The following is a 17,482-nucleotide window of genomic DNA, read 5'->3' as shown; positions in this document are numbered from 1 at the left end:
CCTCTTCCCCCTGCATCTTCCCTCAGCCTTGGTGGGGTGAGGGGGTGGGGGACTGGGCTTGTATGTCCATCTCCCACGGCAGACCCTGGTCCCCGTGAGCTCCTGGAGGCCATCGCCTCCACCTGCCTGCCTTCAGGTGCAGTGCCCTTTCTCCAAAGCAGATGTGTTGGCAGGAAAAGTGCCTCCAGAGAGATGCCCAGAGGCTCCTACCATGGACAGTGACCCGGGCGCTGCAGGATGCCTGCCCCAAGGTGTTCTCGGCCAGACAGGTGTAGGTGCCACTGTCCTCCGGGAGGGCGTCCTGGATGTGGAGCTCAGCCACGCCAGCCTCGCAGGTGGAGTGAGCGTACTGAATGGGCTGCCCTGTGGAGGGAAGCACAGGGAGGCTCAGGCCAGGGAGCACCTGGTGGCAGGGTGTGAGCCCTGCCCTCAGCAGGGCTGCTGCTGCCACGACGCTGATGGTCCCCATACTTTCTCAGACCCCCTGAGGGCTAAAGATGTGTCAGGACTGTCCCCAGCCAGCTGGACAGAGGCTCGAGGCGGGGGGGGGGGGGGGGGGGAGGCAGGTGCTAGGGAGGTGAAGGAGAGGCAGTGATTGTGTGGGTGGAGGAGCTAGACCGGGGCTGGTAGGACTGAGGGGAGAGATGTTGGAGGCATTTAGAATGCAGGCGGTAAAGGGACAGAGTTCTCTGCATTCTGCTTAAATAAATAGTCCCCAGATCCACATCCTAGACTTCACAGAATTCTGAGCCTGGAAAGAATCTTACAGGGTCATCTGGCCCACAGCCCAGCCTCAGGCAGAACAGGCCTCACCCAGACGGCACAAGAGCCTCCCAGCTCCTTTCAGATGCCTCCAGAAACAACGCTCCCATTTCCCACTGTGGGTGTTTATCAGAAGCCGTTCTGCACCCTCCACCTCACACTGCAGTGAGGTGCATTTTAAGATTCACAGAGAAGATAAATACAGGGAACTAAAAATCAACTCTGGCCCCTTCCTTCTTCCAAGAGTCCCTTGCGTGGAAGGCAGAATCTCCAGAATCTCTTTATTCAGGTCGCATAAAGTCCCACATGGAGACAGAAGTGCATGCCAGAAGTGCATGCCATGAAATTCAGTAGTTTCTATAATGTTCCAGGAATTTTAATATTCCAGGATGTGAGCTTTCATTTCCAGGGGGGAAAAAGAAGAAGCTCATTACCGAACATCCTGGCCTTAGAGCAGAAATGTGTCCGTTCACCATATAGGAAGCAACTGTCAGTCCCTTCCCTTGTCAGCCCAGGGTCCTGGTTTGCACTTCATAAAACTGGGGGTGGGCAGTGGGAATGTGCGGAAAGAGATCCTCTCCCTGCAAGCCAATGTTTTCTTCTGCACACAGCAACACTTCACGTCAACAGAGGCCGCCAAGCCAGCCACTGGGCCAGAGGAAGGAGGTTCTGCTGGCCCGACTGCACTTCACAGAAGTGGGGCTGGGGGCTGGCAGAGCCAGGGGCCAGGATCCTGCTACTGAGAGGACTCAACACCCGTGTGTGTGTGTACCGAAAACCTCTCTCCCTTGAGAATTCTAGCACATTCCATGACGGCCATCTTCAGTGCCTCTGCTGTTGAAACCTGTGCCCGCAAGCTGTTTGAGAGCTCTCCTTTTACTGCAGCACAGCTCATTTTGGCTCCACAGGCATGGGGTGAAATGGTGGCTCCAAGAAAGGAGCTGTGGGTTCAGGGCACTCAGAATTGGGCAACTCCGAACTCCCAGCTCCAGCACCACTAAGATCAGAGGTGGCGGCCAAGGGGCCCCGACTTGTGCATGATCGCCCTCTAGTGGGAAGAGTCTGAAAATGCCGAGATTCCCCACGAGTAAGGCGGGGTTGCTTCTCCATCTGGAGAGGTGTAGACCAGGGGTCAGCAAACACCGGCCTGTGGGCCAGATCCCACCTGAAGCCTGTTTCTGTACAGCCCAAAAGCTAACGATAGTTCTTACATAGTTCACATGGTGGGAAAAAATCAAAGGAAGAATATGTCTTGACGTATGAAAATGCTATGAAATTCACACTTGTGCCCGGAGGTAAAGCTTTGCTGCGGCACAGCCACATCCATTCATTTATGTACTGTCTCTGGCTGTGCTTTGTGCCGCGACGGCAGAGTCGAGTAGCTGTGACAGAGCCCACACGGCCTGCAGAGTTGGAAATATTTACCCACCGGACCTTTACTGACGTTTCTTGATGTCTGGCCTGGACGCAGAGCCCGGCAGAGGGAAGCTTGCTCAGATCCATTCCCAGCCCTTAACATCCACGCTCTGTTCCAGCTGCAAGCAGGCTGCCTCCCTGCAGTCAGGCACGGACTCTGACAGGAGCTGTGTCCGCAGCGGGGCGTGCAGGCCCCAATGCTCACCTCTCTGCCCAGGAAGACCACACATAGGGAGACCCCACGGCAACTTCTCTCACTGACTCAAGATCACTTCTAGAAAAGCCTAAGCAAACTTAGGCTTATACCTTATACCGATGAGGCAGGTTCACAAGCAACACGGCGATGGAGCAGAAATGACTGGGGCTCTTCGGGGCACAGGTGACAGGCCACTGCCCCCTTACGGAGCCTATTCCATCAGCCGTGAGAGCTGGCGGAGACCTGAACCTTCTCTTCCAGCCCATCTCCTCACCAATAAAGAAGCCGACGCCCCGGAGGTAAAGGGGGGTGTCCGAGTTCACCCAGCCACTCGATACGGAGAAGGACAAGGACAGGCATTCCCTCGTCCTCCCTGAAGATCCTCAAAGCAGACCCCACTTACTTTCACCACTTTTATGGACAGTTCTCAGTTCTAATAATAGAGTTCTCCCATACTTTTGGAATTGAAAGGCTCTTTTGGAAAAGAGAAGGGGGATAATATATAATAATTTTTTTTCAAAGGACCTTACTTGGCAAAAAACAAAACAAAACAAAAACAACGCTGGGATGTCTCTATAGGACTATAATGTTAGAAAGAATTACTGGTCTGTGAAGCCCAAACCACGTGCCATTAAATAAACGGCAAGATCCCACGAGCAACTGCTAGTGTGGTTATCAGTTTGTAGGTGTATTTGTTCATTTATTGACTCAGCAAATACTTACTGAGGGCCTGCTCTGAGCCTGGCCACATGAAAAGGAGCTGAACGGCTTGTGCACCTGTGTGCCAGGCATCTCACTAACTGTTTTATATAAAGGATCTAATTTAATTTTCACAACCGCCACCCTGGAAGGCAGGTGGCATTATTCTCATCTTGTAGACAAGGAGCTCAAGGCTCAGGCAGGAGTAAAACTTGTCCGGTGTCCCCGGCCAGGCATCAGCGGACTCCCAGCTCCCATGCTCTCTCTGCACCCCGTGCTTCCTTCCCATGCATAAATGGTTCAGAGTGATACGTGGGGAAGACAAGTGGGAATGCAGGCAGGGTCCAGGGCCCCGGGGGCCGGAGCAGGGGGGACTCACCATTGAGCAGCCACATGATTCGGGGCACCGGGGTCCCCTGCACCGAGCACTGCAGCACGAAGTCCTGGCCCTCCACGACAGTGCAGTCCTTCAGGACACTGGAGAACGAGGGGGCCGCCTCCATCACGGCCAGCCCTGCGAGGGCAGAGAACAGACAGCCCGTCTCAGGTCACAGCTGGCCCGCGCTGGTGATGGCCGCAGGCAGACGCCTCACTGCCCTGGGCGCCTGGAGCTTGCTTCCTGGGTGGCCTGGCTTTGCCTCACTCATCATTACACAGGGAAGCAGGTGGCATCCCTGATGTAGAGACCGGGGCCCGAGGCAGAGTAACTGGCAGGGGCTTTTTCACCGTCACAAGACACCCCGGGTCTGGGAGTGCTCGGGACCAGGCTGGCCTCTTCCCCTCCAGGACACAGGCCCCTCCTGTCTTGTCTTGACTTTCACTGTCCTGGAGCATCCCCAGAGCTCCTCCTTCCCCCCTCTTCTTGGTCCTATTCTATTTTCTGGTGTCTTTTATCGTCTCTGATGTGTTCCATCAGACCCTGCACACTCTTTTTTTTTTTTTTTAATTTTAAAAATCCTTGGCCGAAATGTTTTATTAGATTGAAGACGTGGATAAAATAGACTTTTTAGGAAAACATAAATTGCCTAAGCTGACTCAGAAAGCAATTTATAAATTAAAAAAACAGACTGGCAACCTCTGATCTTATCATAGAAATATACCCTCATGGTTTACTCAAAAGATGTATGTACAAGGATGAACCCTGAAACACGTATGTAATAGCAAAAGACCTGCACACACTTGTATCTTTTTTACTTCTAGAGACCACACGCCCACTGGTGAGGACATGTCCACTTCAAATTATTACAATCATTTTTTCCAATTCCTGGACGGAATCAAATGACAAGGACTTACACGGGCTCTAGTTTTCCAGCCTGGGTCAGTGGTGCAGAAGCACCGGGGGTCTGGGAAGATGCATTTCTCAGCCACCCTCGTGATTCTGATGCACCTTCTCGCTGAACACCACTGAGCTGAACTTTCCAGAAGCCTTCTACATCGGTGAGTTGGGAAGCATTTTGTAGTCTGGGGGCCATAATTAGGAGCAACGGCAAGAAAACGGTGAGGAAACTCAACACATTAAGTCCCTCAACCATGCCTGATCATTAAAATCTTCCTGTTTCGCAAATAATCATCTGATGTTGAACAACAAGGTTGAACAAATACTCTGGCTACCAAAAGGCCACTTCAGGGTCACTTTAGATTTAACAGAAATATTTTTGGTTCAGATTTATAAGTAATTCAAGTTATTTGAACAATGGCTTCTTTTTGGGTATCTGCTGACAGTGATAAAAGCTTAAAGTGGTCCAGATCATCTACGTACAGCACCTATTTTGTTTGATAATGGCTTTGAGATATAATTCACACATAGTAACACAGCCTTTTGAAGCACTTATTTTTAAACAATGTACAAAATTATGGTAATAGGTCAAGTAAACTCTGGACCTGTTTTCAAAATAAACTGAAATTATGGCTACTGTTGTATAAGCAAAATGACAAATCATTAAATATCCTACAAAAAGCCTTGAGATACTTTGTATCTTTTGTCTAATACTGAAAAAATATATATGCACTATCGAATTGAAATGAAATTGTGTCAGCAGAGACCAAATTATGAAAATAAAGGTAGGTCTTCAAAAAAAAAAAAAAAAAGAACAATAGGGATAGAAAATCTCTTCTACAACAACCAGAATGTGCTGCAGAGGAGACAAGGTGGCTGATAGCTGAGAAAAGGCAACTGGATTTGGTGATAAGAAGATTATCTCACTGGTACTTTTCAAGAAAAGCTATTCAATACAGTGATGAGGGGGAAACTACATTATAGTGCAAAGGCAGAAATTAACATTCGAGGGCTTATCAGGTACTTTTCCAGAGGTGATGGTGACAATGCCACAAGACTGCTATCTTTAGCTCATTTTACAGATGAAATTAATAATTTCCCACAGCCAAGCCCAATGGTGAAGCGAGGCTTTACACCCAGTTCTCTGACTCTACATCTACCCTTCTTCCTCTAGCCCAGAGCTCCCCTAAAGGGAGAGTAGGCAGTGGGAGTACAGCTACAAATCAGGATGTGGTGCGTCTGAGCAGGACTGGTACTGAGGGAAGGGATGCCAGCCTACCTGGACAGGTGAGGGAAGGCACCACCTCTACCCCTTTGGCCAGCATCGAATTCTCTCAGTAGAGAAATGCCTTTGGGAGTCACTGAAAACAATATGGGCTTTTGTGCCAGACCAACATGGGTTAGGGATATGCTATTTTTTACAAAGCATGGGACCCTGAACAAGTCACTTAACCTCACTACAGCTCAGTATTCTCATTTGGACAATGGTTGTAAATCTATCTCATAAGATTGTTGGGATAACTCAATGGGGCCGTACATGTCAAGCATTTAGCAAAAAGCCTGGCACACTGAACAGGCTCTCAGTGAGAGGTGAGCTGCTATTATCAGATAGAAGCTGGGTGTGGAGACTGGACGAGCAGCCAGTTTTGGGGTAAAAGAGAGTGGAGAGAGAACGTGGGAGCTTAAGAGGCAATGAAGCAGAAGGAAGGTTTTTTTTCCCCCTTTTTAGACAATGGGAGACCAGAGAACACCTGCAGGGAGGAGAAAGAGGCCTCTAGATAAGGGGAGGAGGAGAGACGGGAGAATTGTTGGGGAGTCAATCATTACTGGATCCGATCTTTGTGGAGATGGGAAGGATGGAATGAGAAGCCTTGGTAAGGAAAACAGGCAGCTTTTCTGCAGAGATAGGAAGAAAGAGAGAAAGAGGCCATAGGTGACCTGCGTCTTGGCGAAGCCTTCTGGAGACTTCGGAACAGCTAAGGAGCAAGGCAGTCAAGCAGGACTTCTGGAATGGCCGACACACATCCGTTCCTCCAGACAAGGAACAGGAACACTGGCAAAAGCACTCAACGTCGCCTTTCTCAGAACTCTGGAAATTACCCAAAGGCTTGCAGCACTCTGAGGAGGCCGTATTCTAAAACACACGCACACAGCTGAATCCTGGGAAGAACAGTGAGCTTTGCGGCATGCCCAGCTTCCACCCCGTCGCCCAGTCCTGCGGCGGCTTTAGAACCAACATTGCCTTTCACCCCCAACTTGCTGCAGGTACAGTCTCCAGGCACAGCTTCCACTTAATAATAACAGCGAACCCTCCAACCAAAGCCTGTTGGTTTTTAACCTTTGGTGGACACGAGGCCAGGTGAGTCCCCCACCCTAACAAAGAGCCCTGGTTGATGGAGCTCAGGTTACCCGACCTGGGGCCTCTGCCTACAGGCTCTCCCACCTCCAAATGAATGGATACTATTCCTTGCAAAGGAATTCTAAACATAGTAAAATTCCCAATTAAGAAGTGAGCCAATGATATACAGTGACAAGTAAGAGTACCTTTCACCCCTTCCTATAGACCCCCAGTTTCTCCTCCTAGAGGTCACTTGTGGACCCTTCCGGAAATGTTTACACACACACAGCATCTGTTTGTTTTATACACATAGATTTTTTTCCCTTTACTGCAAACAGCACATGATACACATGGCTCTCTCTGTGCTTGGCTTTTCCCCCGTACTAACATATCTTGGACAGGTTTTACCACCAGACTCTACAGGTCAGGAACATTTGTTCCATGGGCTGCATGGCATCCTACTGTGTGAGTGAACAAGCAAGGACTTCTCCTCCTCCTCTTCCTCCTCCCCCCACCCCTTCCCCTCCTTCTTCTTCTTTTTTAAACATTTGTTATGGCAGATTTCAAACATACACAGAAGTAGAGAAAGCTGCATAGCGAATCACCATATACCTGTTTCTCAGCTTCCATACTGGCAAATCTCACTTCATTCATACCCACCACTGAGTCCTACCACACGTGGCTTATTTCTGAAGCAAATATCAGAAATCATATCATTTCACCAGTAAAAACCTATATCTCTAAAATATATGGACTTCGAAAAAAATAATCACGAGATCCACAATCACATCTTAAAAATAGCACTAACTCCTTTACATTGAATATCTTGTCAGTGCTCAAATTTTCCTGATGTTGTTACCAAAAAAAATTTTTGTAAGGTATCTCAATCAGGATCCATGCAAAGTACATGTATTGCAATTATTGGTGCCTCTTATGTGTCCTTTCATCTAAGTTTCCTACAGGTTGTTCCTTTCTTCCTTTTGGCTTGTAATTTACTTGTTGAAAAAATAGGTGAAGGTTATTTGTCTCATAGAGTTTCCATCAGCCTGCAATGTGCTGACTCTGTCCCTGTGGTTTAATAAGTTCCTCAATAGTATGACATGGCTCTAGGGTCCCTAAATAGCATTTAAAGTGAGGCGGAAATCTTAGAGAGAGTTGGGTACAAGGCTATTTAACACCGTTTTGTTACAGCAGTGAGAAAATGGAAACAATCAAAACAATCTAAACAGAAACCACAAGGCCATGGCTAAACAGCACTCTAAGAAATATTATGTGGCCATTACAAAGCATGTTTTCAAGTGATATTAAAAAGTACAGCAAGAAATGGTATAGAAAGATGCTTATGTAACATAAGCAAACAAGAATAGTAAGTGGTATACAAACGGCACAATGCCAAATTTGTTTTAAAAACATTAGAATATCATTTATTTTGAGTCATAAGATTATACATTGTTTAAATTCCTCTCAGTGAACACGAACTACTTTTATAAACAGATGCTACAATGGCCACAGTGATCACTCTTAAGTGTGTCTGTCTGGTTCTCTGTGGTTACCAAAGTGAGTCTGGGACTCCTCGGACAGCTGAGGAACGTATAAGAGGTAGCTTGCAGTGGGCTGGGCGTGGGCCCTGGGCATGTTTATCCGGAGGCGATTCTGATGTGAACTTCTGATCAAGAACCGCTCTCCTGGAGCAATGACTTTGGCCTTGGCCGGAGGGTGGGGACGATGCTTCTGTCGGGTGGTACACCCGGGTGGGGCGGGGGCGGGGGGAGGGGGTGCTGCAGGAGATGACCCCGTGCACGCTATGTGACGCCCCCCACGAAGGTCCTCCCACAGAGCAGCTGGGGTGACCTGGAGGGACGTACTCACTTTTCACCACGAGGCTCCAGCCACAGGACACCTGGCCGCGGACATTGGTGGCTGTGCAGCTGTAGTTCCCACCGTCCCTCACCCGGGCCCTCAGCAGGCAGAGGCAGTGGGCTCTCCCAGCTTCATACACCTCAATGGTGCCGTCTCGTCTCCTCACGGGGACCCCGTCCAGGAACCAGGTCACTTCGGGCTTCGGGTTCCCTGAAACTGCAGGGCCAGGCGAAGGACGTGAGGCCGCCCACCGGCGCGCTGTGCTTGTGGGGTGGAGGTAGGGGTGGAGGCACGGAGCTGGGGGCAGAGCCCAGTCTGGCGTGCCGCTGCCATCCTGCTCGAACCCACTTGTTTACGCCTCTACCCTCCACCCCGCATCCCAAGACAGAGGGAGGGCCCTAGGGGAGGAGGGATACCAGGTCTCCAGATCAGCCAGAGGGAGGAACGAGCAGAGGACCCTGCGGCTTGTTTGTGGTGGCAATGGGGGTGACGGGATCCCGTGGGGGGAGGTAAGAGTTCGGGCTCAGGGTCCATGCCGTCTCCAACCACGAACAACGGGCCCCTGCTGGGAGCTTCCCCAGAACAGAGACGTTACTAGACTGAGGGCTTTCTGAGGGGAGGCCCCTGTAAGGTACTTCCCGGGTGGGGCGGAGGCTCTAGCCCAAGGGGCTGCTGGATACAGGAGGCCCCGACCAGGCCGCTGAGCTGAAGGCAGGGCGTGGCCACCTGGGGGCTGCCGTGTGACCTAAGGCTGAGCGACTCACCCTCGCATCTGAACGTGACTGGCTGGTCTTCACTGACTTCCTGGCTTTGGGGCTTGCTCTCAAATTTGGGGTATGTTGTGTCCCTCTGGCCCTCCACGGGGACCTTCCCGGTAGCAACCCTGCTCACGGCGTCTTGGCTTCCCAGGCCAGCCTGCCTGGTGGGGAGGGCGGCTGGCGGGGGCGCGGCTGGCCTCCCGCTGTCTTCTCTGGGAGGAACGAGGGCGCCCGAGACCGGACCTCTCGGTTCCAGCGGGATGTTTGCGGCCTGCAGGGTGAGGGCGCTGGACGTCTTCTGCAGGACAGGGGTCCTCAGGGCCTTTCTGGGCGAGACCCCCAGCGGCTGCAGCCTGGACTCCCTCAGGGGCTGAGGCTGGCTCCCCGTGGCCCGGGCTGGGGAGCCGCCTCTCTGGGAGCTGGGGCAGCTCTTACTCTCCGCTGCAGCCTCCGGGCCGTCCGGTTTCGGCCCCTGAGGGAGTCCACGGGTCACCTCCCTCCTGACGTCTGAATCGGCCGCCTTTGCTCCTCTCACAAGCGGCCTGTGGGTGGGCGGGTGGCGGGGGACAGCGGGGCGGGAGAAGAGGGAGAACCGACGTCGGGTCATGCGTCGCAAGCGCGGACTCCAGGACTCACAAAAGCCCGCGGATCACGACAGAGTGAAAGCGGACGTCTTCCTCTGCAGTTTGCTTAGTTTCCAGCCAGAAACCAAGCAGCCATTCTCGGTCTCCCCTGCCCCTCCTCCCAACCCAGTGTCCTCTCCACACCTATGACACCTGCCCGTCTTGCTCTTCTCCACGAGCCCCGAGGTGGTTCACGCACGCGGTGCCCCCATCCACGCTGGCCCCGACCCACGTCCCACACAGCACGCACAGTCTATCTTTTAAAAACATACATTGAATGATGCCATTTCAAGCTTAAGAGTTTCCAACGGCTTTTCCACTCAATTACGAATAAAACTGAGCTGCTCATCACAGCCTGCAGGGATGCCGGGTGGGAGCTGGCCGCGCGTGGACCTCCCGAGACACGGTCTCTGGGGCTTAGCAGGCTGCAGCCCTGCGGGGTTCTTTGGGCCCTGTGCCCCCTCTCCCCTCACCGCGTTCACACATGCAGTCACTCTGTTTGGAACCTCTTCCCTTGAACTTGTCTTCTCACAGGCCTGAGCTCAGACATAAGGCATTCAAAAAGGGGTTCTCTGACCCTCGACTCCAAATTAGCGCTTCTTGTAGATGATCAGAGTTTGTAATTACATTTTGGGTGGCTCTGTGTAAGCCCCTCCTCTACACTAGACAGCTCAGCGAGCACACCCAGCATCTAGCGTGGAGTCTCACTCTCAGGAAAGGAAGCTCCTGATGAAGACGTGCTGGGTGGCCTTGAACGTGGAGGGCACCCTTTTCAGAGCGGTGCCCTTCCTAGTGATGGCTAACTAGTAAAGACACTGAGCAGGGTCTTGGAGAGTCTCAATATTGACGGCAAGCCTGACATCGAACCTGGACAGCAAATTACAACAGAATAGAACAAAACACTCCAAATAAAACAACACCCCCTACACAGTCAGTTCTTTCCCCTATGTGATAACTTGAAAATTCAGGCAGTTTCTTAATTACAATTCCTCTTTTTTTCTCAGGGCATTTCGAAATGGAAACATAATACTCACAAAACCTGTACATACCTATTGGCATTGTCCGAGCCTGGAAAAAAGGAGAAGGTGGAAAGACTGTTAGTGCAATGTTTTCTTTTCTGTGTCTGTTTTCTTGTTTTTTGTTTTGTTAGTGCAATGTTTTACACACCAGGAGCAGAAAGTGGCACGACAGCATCTCTCGTTTAGGACAGAGTGTGGCTTCCTACCACCCCTCCTTTCAGCTTGCCTGGTCTTGGACTTCTCGGGCTAGTCTGATAAAGTCCTCTGAGCCCTGAGACACTGTGAAGCTTCCGGAGCTGCCCTGGGCCCTTTTGGGCAGCTTCTGCTGCCCCACGCTGGGCACAGGAGCGTCCTGTTTCCCAGCCCACAGAAGGAAACAAAAACCACCCGAGGGACAAACAAAAATAAACACCTACTGAAAACGTCAACCCAGACTGTGTAACTTGCATGTGGCCCTCAAAAGAAACCCCTAAAGTGGTCATTTTTGACAAATACCTGCTTCATTTTAAAATGTACAAAGTGTAGTTTTATTCCGTTCAAAGAAAAAAATATACAGTTACTAAATATTTTTTCCTGCCACATGATTTAAAAACAATTTTTTTATTATGGAAAATGACAAAATATACAATAGTACAGAGAAGGATAAAACAAACACTGAAAGCCAACACCCAGATTAGGGAAATGTCAACATTTTGCCAATCTTATCTATCCCTTTCTGTTTTGGTTTTTTGAGGGGCTTTTTCTGGGAGTTTTTTCAAACAAATCCCAGGCAACACCCTATTCTGTCATTAAGTGCTTCAGAAGGGAACCGTTCTTTAATTCAGTGCTGGGGCAAGTAAAGGCAGAGGGCCGAAAACACTCCTCCCAGTGACGGACAGCAGGTCCTGAGCCTGCAGGGAGTCGTGAAGTCAAATGCTGTGGTCAGGACCAGGGTTTTTTCCCTCAATGGTGTAGAATAGACGAGAAAATGGCAGCGGTACTGTACATACTACCACTCAGGATGACGTCATGAAACTTGTTTCAGTTAACTATGTTTATATCTATCCGTCTGTCTGTCCTGGGTTGCCATGTCAAATAAATTTGTTTCTGTGGGTAGGGAAAACACTCGGGCCAAAAATGTGAAGAAAGCAAGGAGGGATATTTTCTGAGAAAGGAAGGAGCTGGGGAAGAGACAAATCATAAAAGAAATGAGGGTAAGAAAGGAGGAGACGAGAGCGAGGGTCATGTCCCTCCCTGGTCCCCAAAGCCCACCCCACTCAAGGTCCCGCTCCAATGAAGTGACGTCAGTCTCCTTCCCCATCCACACACCCCAGCTTCTCCGGGCTACGCCTGGCAGAACCAAGGGAACGTAAGGAGGAGAGGTACTCAGAGAGCTTTCAAGAGAAGAGCTGACTGGGTCTGATGACTACAGCAAGGAAGACACAGGGCTCAGAGGCGACGCTGACATGCCCAGTCTGGTGAGAAGGAGAGAGCTGAGCTGAGGGAGCACCTGACCTGAAGCACAGGGTAGATGACAAGATACATTTCTGGCAGATTAAATGTGGGGCGATGGCAAGACATTAGCAATGTCTACTCTTCCAAAAGGCAATTAGAAACATAAATAAAAAAGGAGTCTGAGCCAGAAGGGAACACAACACAGGCGTGGGGACACACGTGAAGCATCTTCCTCCGTGGCCACATCTGCGCTACCCACCCACCCTCTCTTCGGATTCAAGACCCTGCCCCTGGGGACCGACACATGAGTGCATAAGTGTGACGCGTGCAACACACAGATGTGTGATGAACAAGCGTCTCCTTCTAGAAGGGCAGGGACCCCAGGAAGGGACAGTCCAGCACGAGGCCTCCCACTGCCTGATACCTTGGATGGAGAGCTCAGCAGACATGGAGGCCCTCCCTGACCCGTTCACCACCATGCACGTGTACACGCCCACGTCGTCTCGGTTGACCTCGTGGATTTCCAGGACGTGCACCCCATTCTTCTCAGACATAGACACACGGGCACTGGGCCGCAGGGGGACATCTCCCTGTGGGTGACACAGGCGGCTTGCTCAGAGAAACTGCGCACCTTTGGATCTGTCCTCCTACCTCCTGCCAATCTGAGGGGAGCAGATACCCTCTGCTCTGGGCTCTGTCGACACGCTCGGAGAGCAGCCTGAGGGCCATCCAAGGGCCCCGACTCGAGGTGCACAGATGTGCTGTGGTGCTCGGTCCAGCTGAGAGCAGGAGTATGGACCCTGAGGTGGGATAGCCTACACTCCCCGCTTTAGTTCCCATTTGCCTCTCTCTTCCTTTTATTGATGTTCCAGGGCCAGTACAGGAGAACCAGGAAACAGGGAAAAGGCATCCCATCACTCACGCTTATCCAGGAGTCCTACCTGTGGAAAACCTACTCTCCCTGGCCTTGACCCCAAGTGTCCCCGCTGCTCCACTGCGCTGTTTACAACCCCCGCTGCTGCCTCCTCTTCCCCTCCCCCACCGCCTTCTCCACCTCTGTCTTCACGCTGTTCAGCCCTGAAGGACCCATAAAGCACCCCCCCGTGGAGCCTCCCAACAGGATGGTGAGGTAGGTGGGATCATCTCTGCCTCACAGATAAGGAAGCCCGGCTTTTAAGAGATCAAACGCCTTGTCCAGCATCACACGCTTTGTGAATCAGGGAGCTGCGGCTTGAAATCAGTCCCAGACTTCCAATTCCAGTCTCTTGACACGGTCAGGTCTGTCCTGACTTGGAAGTGTCACTATGCTGTTTTGTGAGTGAGCGGATTACAGGACATTATGGGCGGAGTCACAGAGGGAGGGTGTGACACAGGGGCAAGGACAGGCACGGCTACCGAGCACACGAGAACCTCGAGGACCACCTGCGGCTGAAGCGGAAGGGACTGAGTGGGAAGGCGGACTGCCACTAGCCTAGGGATCTCACCCAGGGTCAGCACAGACAATACCTCACCTTGAGCCAGGTGACCTGAGGCTGGGGCCGGCCAGTGATCTTGCAGGAGAATCGCCCCATCTGTCCTTCTTTGACCACCGCTCGGCCCAGCTTGGTAGCAAACTTTGGTGGGCACTCTCCCCAGATGCTAGGACGGGTCTCCACTGCAGGGGCTGCACATCTGTCCCTGGAAAGAAATCAGCAGAGAATCCACAGCAACGTGGATCATTTTCTCTCTGTCTCCACCCAAGTCACTTAAGTTGGGCTAAGAAACCAGCAAAGGGCAGCTTTCCCAATTCTGTGCCTCTGGAAAAATCTCTGGCACCAAAACCTATTTCCTCCCCCTCCTGGGCTTGCAGCTAGCCTTCATTTCCTACCCTCCCTTGAAGTTAGGGATACTTGAATTCTACTGGGGTCCGGCTCTGGCTACCAGGCTGTGAGCAGAAAGCAGAAAGCTAGGCTGGACCCATCGAAACCCCCTGCGCGACTGCACACACTCTCTCACCCACGCTCCTGGCTAGATGCAGACAGTCCTGCAGGGGCTCCAGCTAGGAGACGATGGAGCCACCAGACAGAAGGAGCCTGGGTCCCTGAAGGCTCTCCACCTGTCCAAGAATATATGAACTGACTCCTTGAGTAAGAAACCGACTTTCTCCGTGTAAGCCATTGAGATCTGGGGGCTTGTCTGTTACAGCAGTCACTGTTACTCACCCTCACCAATACAGGTTTACCTGCCATAAGAAATGTCACATATTGATCGCCTCTTCTGAGTCTGCTTATGTAATTAAGTCTTCTGACTATGGCCTTGGCTGTTAGAGACCCCTGCAGACTACGGCCACAGAGCCCACTTCCATTTAGCGGCTGGACCAGTCAGGAAGCTATCCACAGAGGCTGCCGGGTCGGGGGGAGCTGTGTGAAGGACACGTCACACCCCAATAGGCTCCCACTTTAGCTTTCACAACCCAGGATACTTGAGAACACCTGCTCCCCAGGCTGCTCTGTCAAGACTTCAGGAAAAGCCAATCCAGCCCTCACCCTGGGTTGAACATTCCAGAACTTACCCCAAGGCTTTGGAAACAACAGGCTGACCATGCTTCTTCACAAAGCCCCCTGCAAGTAGGAAACAAAGAGAAAGAGGTTTGAAGAGTCTGGTCTGAGCCACCAACTTGGAGCAACAGAAGTCAGGAAAGAGTCAACGAGTGGGGGTGGTGATGAGACAATGCTGGTAACAGTTTATCCTGCCTGGGTCAGGCTCTGTGGGGGGCACTTTATATACATCACCGCATGGATTTCCTGCAGTAATTTAAGGAGGCTAGTATTACATCATCCTTCCTTTTTTTTTAAACAGGTGAGAAAAATGAGATTCAGAGACATAAAGCTGCTCACTTAAGTCACAGGGCCAGGATGGTGCAGGAAAGCACCCGGCTCTGCCTGTTCTAGAACACTCCACCATTCTGCTGACCTGTTACATGCCCCTGGACCTCCCACTTTGGGGATGATCTGTGGTGATCAGGACCTCTCCAGAAAAGGAGCCAGTTAAAGGGAGAGGGGAGAGGCACATGCCTCTCTCTCACCACATCTATTCTCGTTTGACCCAGTCGTCACTCCACCCTTCCATTTAAAGCCCAGCAAACAGCAGGATCTGTCCCGCTGGAATGGAGCAGAGCACAGGAGATGAGCTCCAGTGCAGCCAGCACCTCCCGGCACCTGCACCAGCAGGACACTGGGCACTGCCCGTCCTAGGAGACGTGCTGCTGGGCTGGGCAGGACGCAGTTCAATAGCAGACCCAGCAAGGCTGCGGGGGTCGGCCCTTTAACCAGCTGCTGCTGCTGCCGGAGGAACAACTCACAGTGTGACCAGGAAGTGACTACAGAGCAGCGGGGTGTTTTTGAGGACCAGGGAGGGGGAGAGGAGGACATTTTTGAGATGACAATCAGCCTGGAAGTTGTTCTCTTTCTGTGACAAGCTGGGAACGTTTATAAAACCCCACCCAAGGCACGCATGGAAGGGTAGAAGCCATTCCCTGATATCAGCAGGCAGCTGCAATGGGAGGTCTGCAGGGTGTTTCCTGGAAAAGGGGAAACGTTCTTAAATTCCAGCACTGACCACATCTAAATGAATGCATAGGAACATAGGAGTGGAGGGTGAAGATCATGGCTGAGTACTTCCCTCCGCCGTATCTTGTTTAATGTTACACCAGGACCTTAGTGAAAAAGGGTTAATAACAACGCCAGCATCACATTTACGTTGTGGTTCCACATGGGTTGGCAATTGTTGTACATGCGTTTCTGCTTAACAACTTTATAGTGAGCCGTGTATAGTTTTCATCCCATAATGTGGGTTTACTTCTTGTCATTCAATTATCTGTTCAAGGTTAAAAGAACTTATAAGCTGATAAAAGGAGAGACCTGGGGACTTCCCTGGTGGTGCAGTGGTTAAGAATCTGCCTGTCAATGCAGGGGACACAGGTTCAATCCCTGGTGCAGGAAGATCCCACATGCCGCGGAGCAACTAAGCCCGTGCACCACAACTACTGAGCCTGCGCTCTAGAGCTCACGAGCCACAACTACTGAAGCCCGCACGCCTAGAGCCTGTGCTCCGCAGCACGAGGAGCCACCACAATGAGGAGCTTGCGCACCACAACAAAGAGCAGCCCCCGCTCGCCGCAACTAGAGAAAGCCTGCACGCAGCAACCAAGACCCAACACGGCCAAAAATGGATAAATAAATTCATTCTAAAAAAAAAACCCCAAAAACAACTCTTGGGAGCTAAATGTCTTAATCCAAAGGCTAAAATTCCTTTACTCCTTAAAAAAATAAAATAAAGCAAAAATATGGCATTTCCTCAAAGGACAGGAAAGGAATGCTGCTTGGAGGTACTTGTATATCAGAGCAAGGGCAGTTTATGACACAGTCCACAGGCAACGTGTAAAGCAGTCAGCTAAAAATGGGATTGAGGAATGCTTATTTCAATGTGTGTCAACACCAGAGACATACATCAAAGCAAAAGGAGAATTTGGGCTAAAATAGCTAACAAGGTCTATTTATAGGCAACAATTTGAAGTTGCAAATTGTCAGATAAGGTAAAATTAATTTTGTGAAAGTATGCAAATCTGGCAGAGCAGCAAGGCTATGTAGAAAAACAAGTGGAAAGGGGATTAAGGTAGAAATGCCAGAAATAGAAGTTAAGAGAATTGGTGCAGACGGGATTGAGTTAGTGAGAAGGAAAAAAAGGCCAAGGCACTGAAGGTATTTAAACAGTAACCTCAGATTTTTCAAGGATGAGTAAAAGAGAGTGCTGGCAGGTCTTAGGAGTGAAGAGTTCAACAGCGGAGGTACTAAGCACATTTTGTCAGACTGAGCAGACACGGAGAGTGCTGCCGAAAGGGGGGATCATGTGATCACTATGGTAAAAGGAAGACGCTTCTTAACATGTGCGATGACGTAACTGATCATCCAAGCAGCGACTCTGGATACTGCAGGGGACGTAATTAATAATTCTGCCAGGACAACACGAGTAGATCAGGACTCTTCCAGGCAAACCAGGGAGCAGTCACCCCACTTGCAGGCAACTTCAAAGCAGATTTTAAAGACTGCTTAAAATAGTGGTT

At 50.9% G+C, this 17,482-nt stretch overlaps 1 protein-coding gene across 6 annotated transcripts in view; it reads right to left on the bottom strand.

Moving 5' to 3' along the window:
- Positions 1–17,482, bottom strand: part of MYLK (myosin light chain kinase) — a 258,615-nt gene that overhangs the window by 101,059 nt on the left and 140,074 nt on the right. For all 6 annotated transcript variants that reach the window (XM_057696224.1, XM_057696227.1, XM_057696226.1 and 3 more), the window contains 8 exons: positions 14,933–14,981; positions 13,893–14,058; positions 12,806–12,971; positions 10,978–10,996; positions 9,312–9,847; positions 8,557–8,763; positions 3,453–3,587; positions 211–363 (listed from right to left, as the gene is read on the bottom strand). In XM_057696224.1, the coding sequence (XP_057552207.1) occupies positions 211–363; positions 3,453–3,587; positions 8,557–8,763; positions 9,312–9,847; positions 10,978–10,996; positions 12,806–12,971; positions 13,893–14,058; positions 14,933–14,981 (1,431 nt within the window). The remainder of the gene's footprint in view (positions 1–210; positions 364–3,452; positions 3,588–8,556; positions 8,764–9,311; positions 9,848–10,977; positions 10,997–12,805; positions 12,972–13,892; positions 14,059–14,932; positions 14,982–17,482) is intronic.

Source organism: Hippopotamus amphibius, chromosome 10 (assembly GCF_030028045.1).
Source record: "Hippopotamus amphibius kiboko isolate mHipAmp2 chromosome 10, mHipAmp2.hap2, whole genome shotgun sequence".
In the NCBI taxonomy this organism is placed as follows: domain Eukaryota; kingdom Metazoa; phylum Chordata; class Mammalia; order Artiodactyla; family Hippopotamidae; genus Hippopotamus; species Hippopotamus amphibius.
This window is presented reverse-complemented; position numbering and strand designations above follow the sequence as displayed.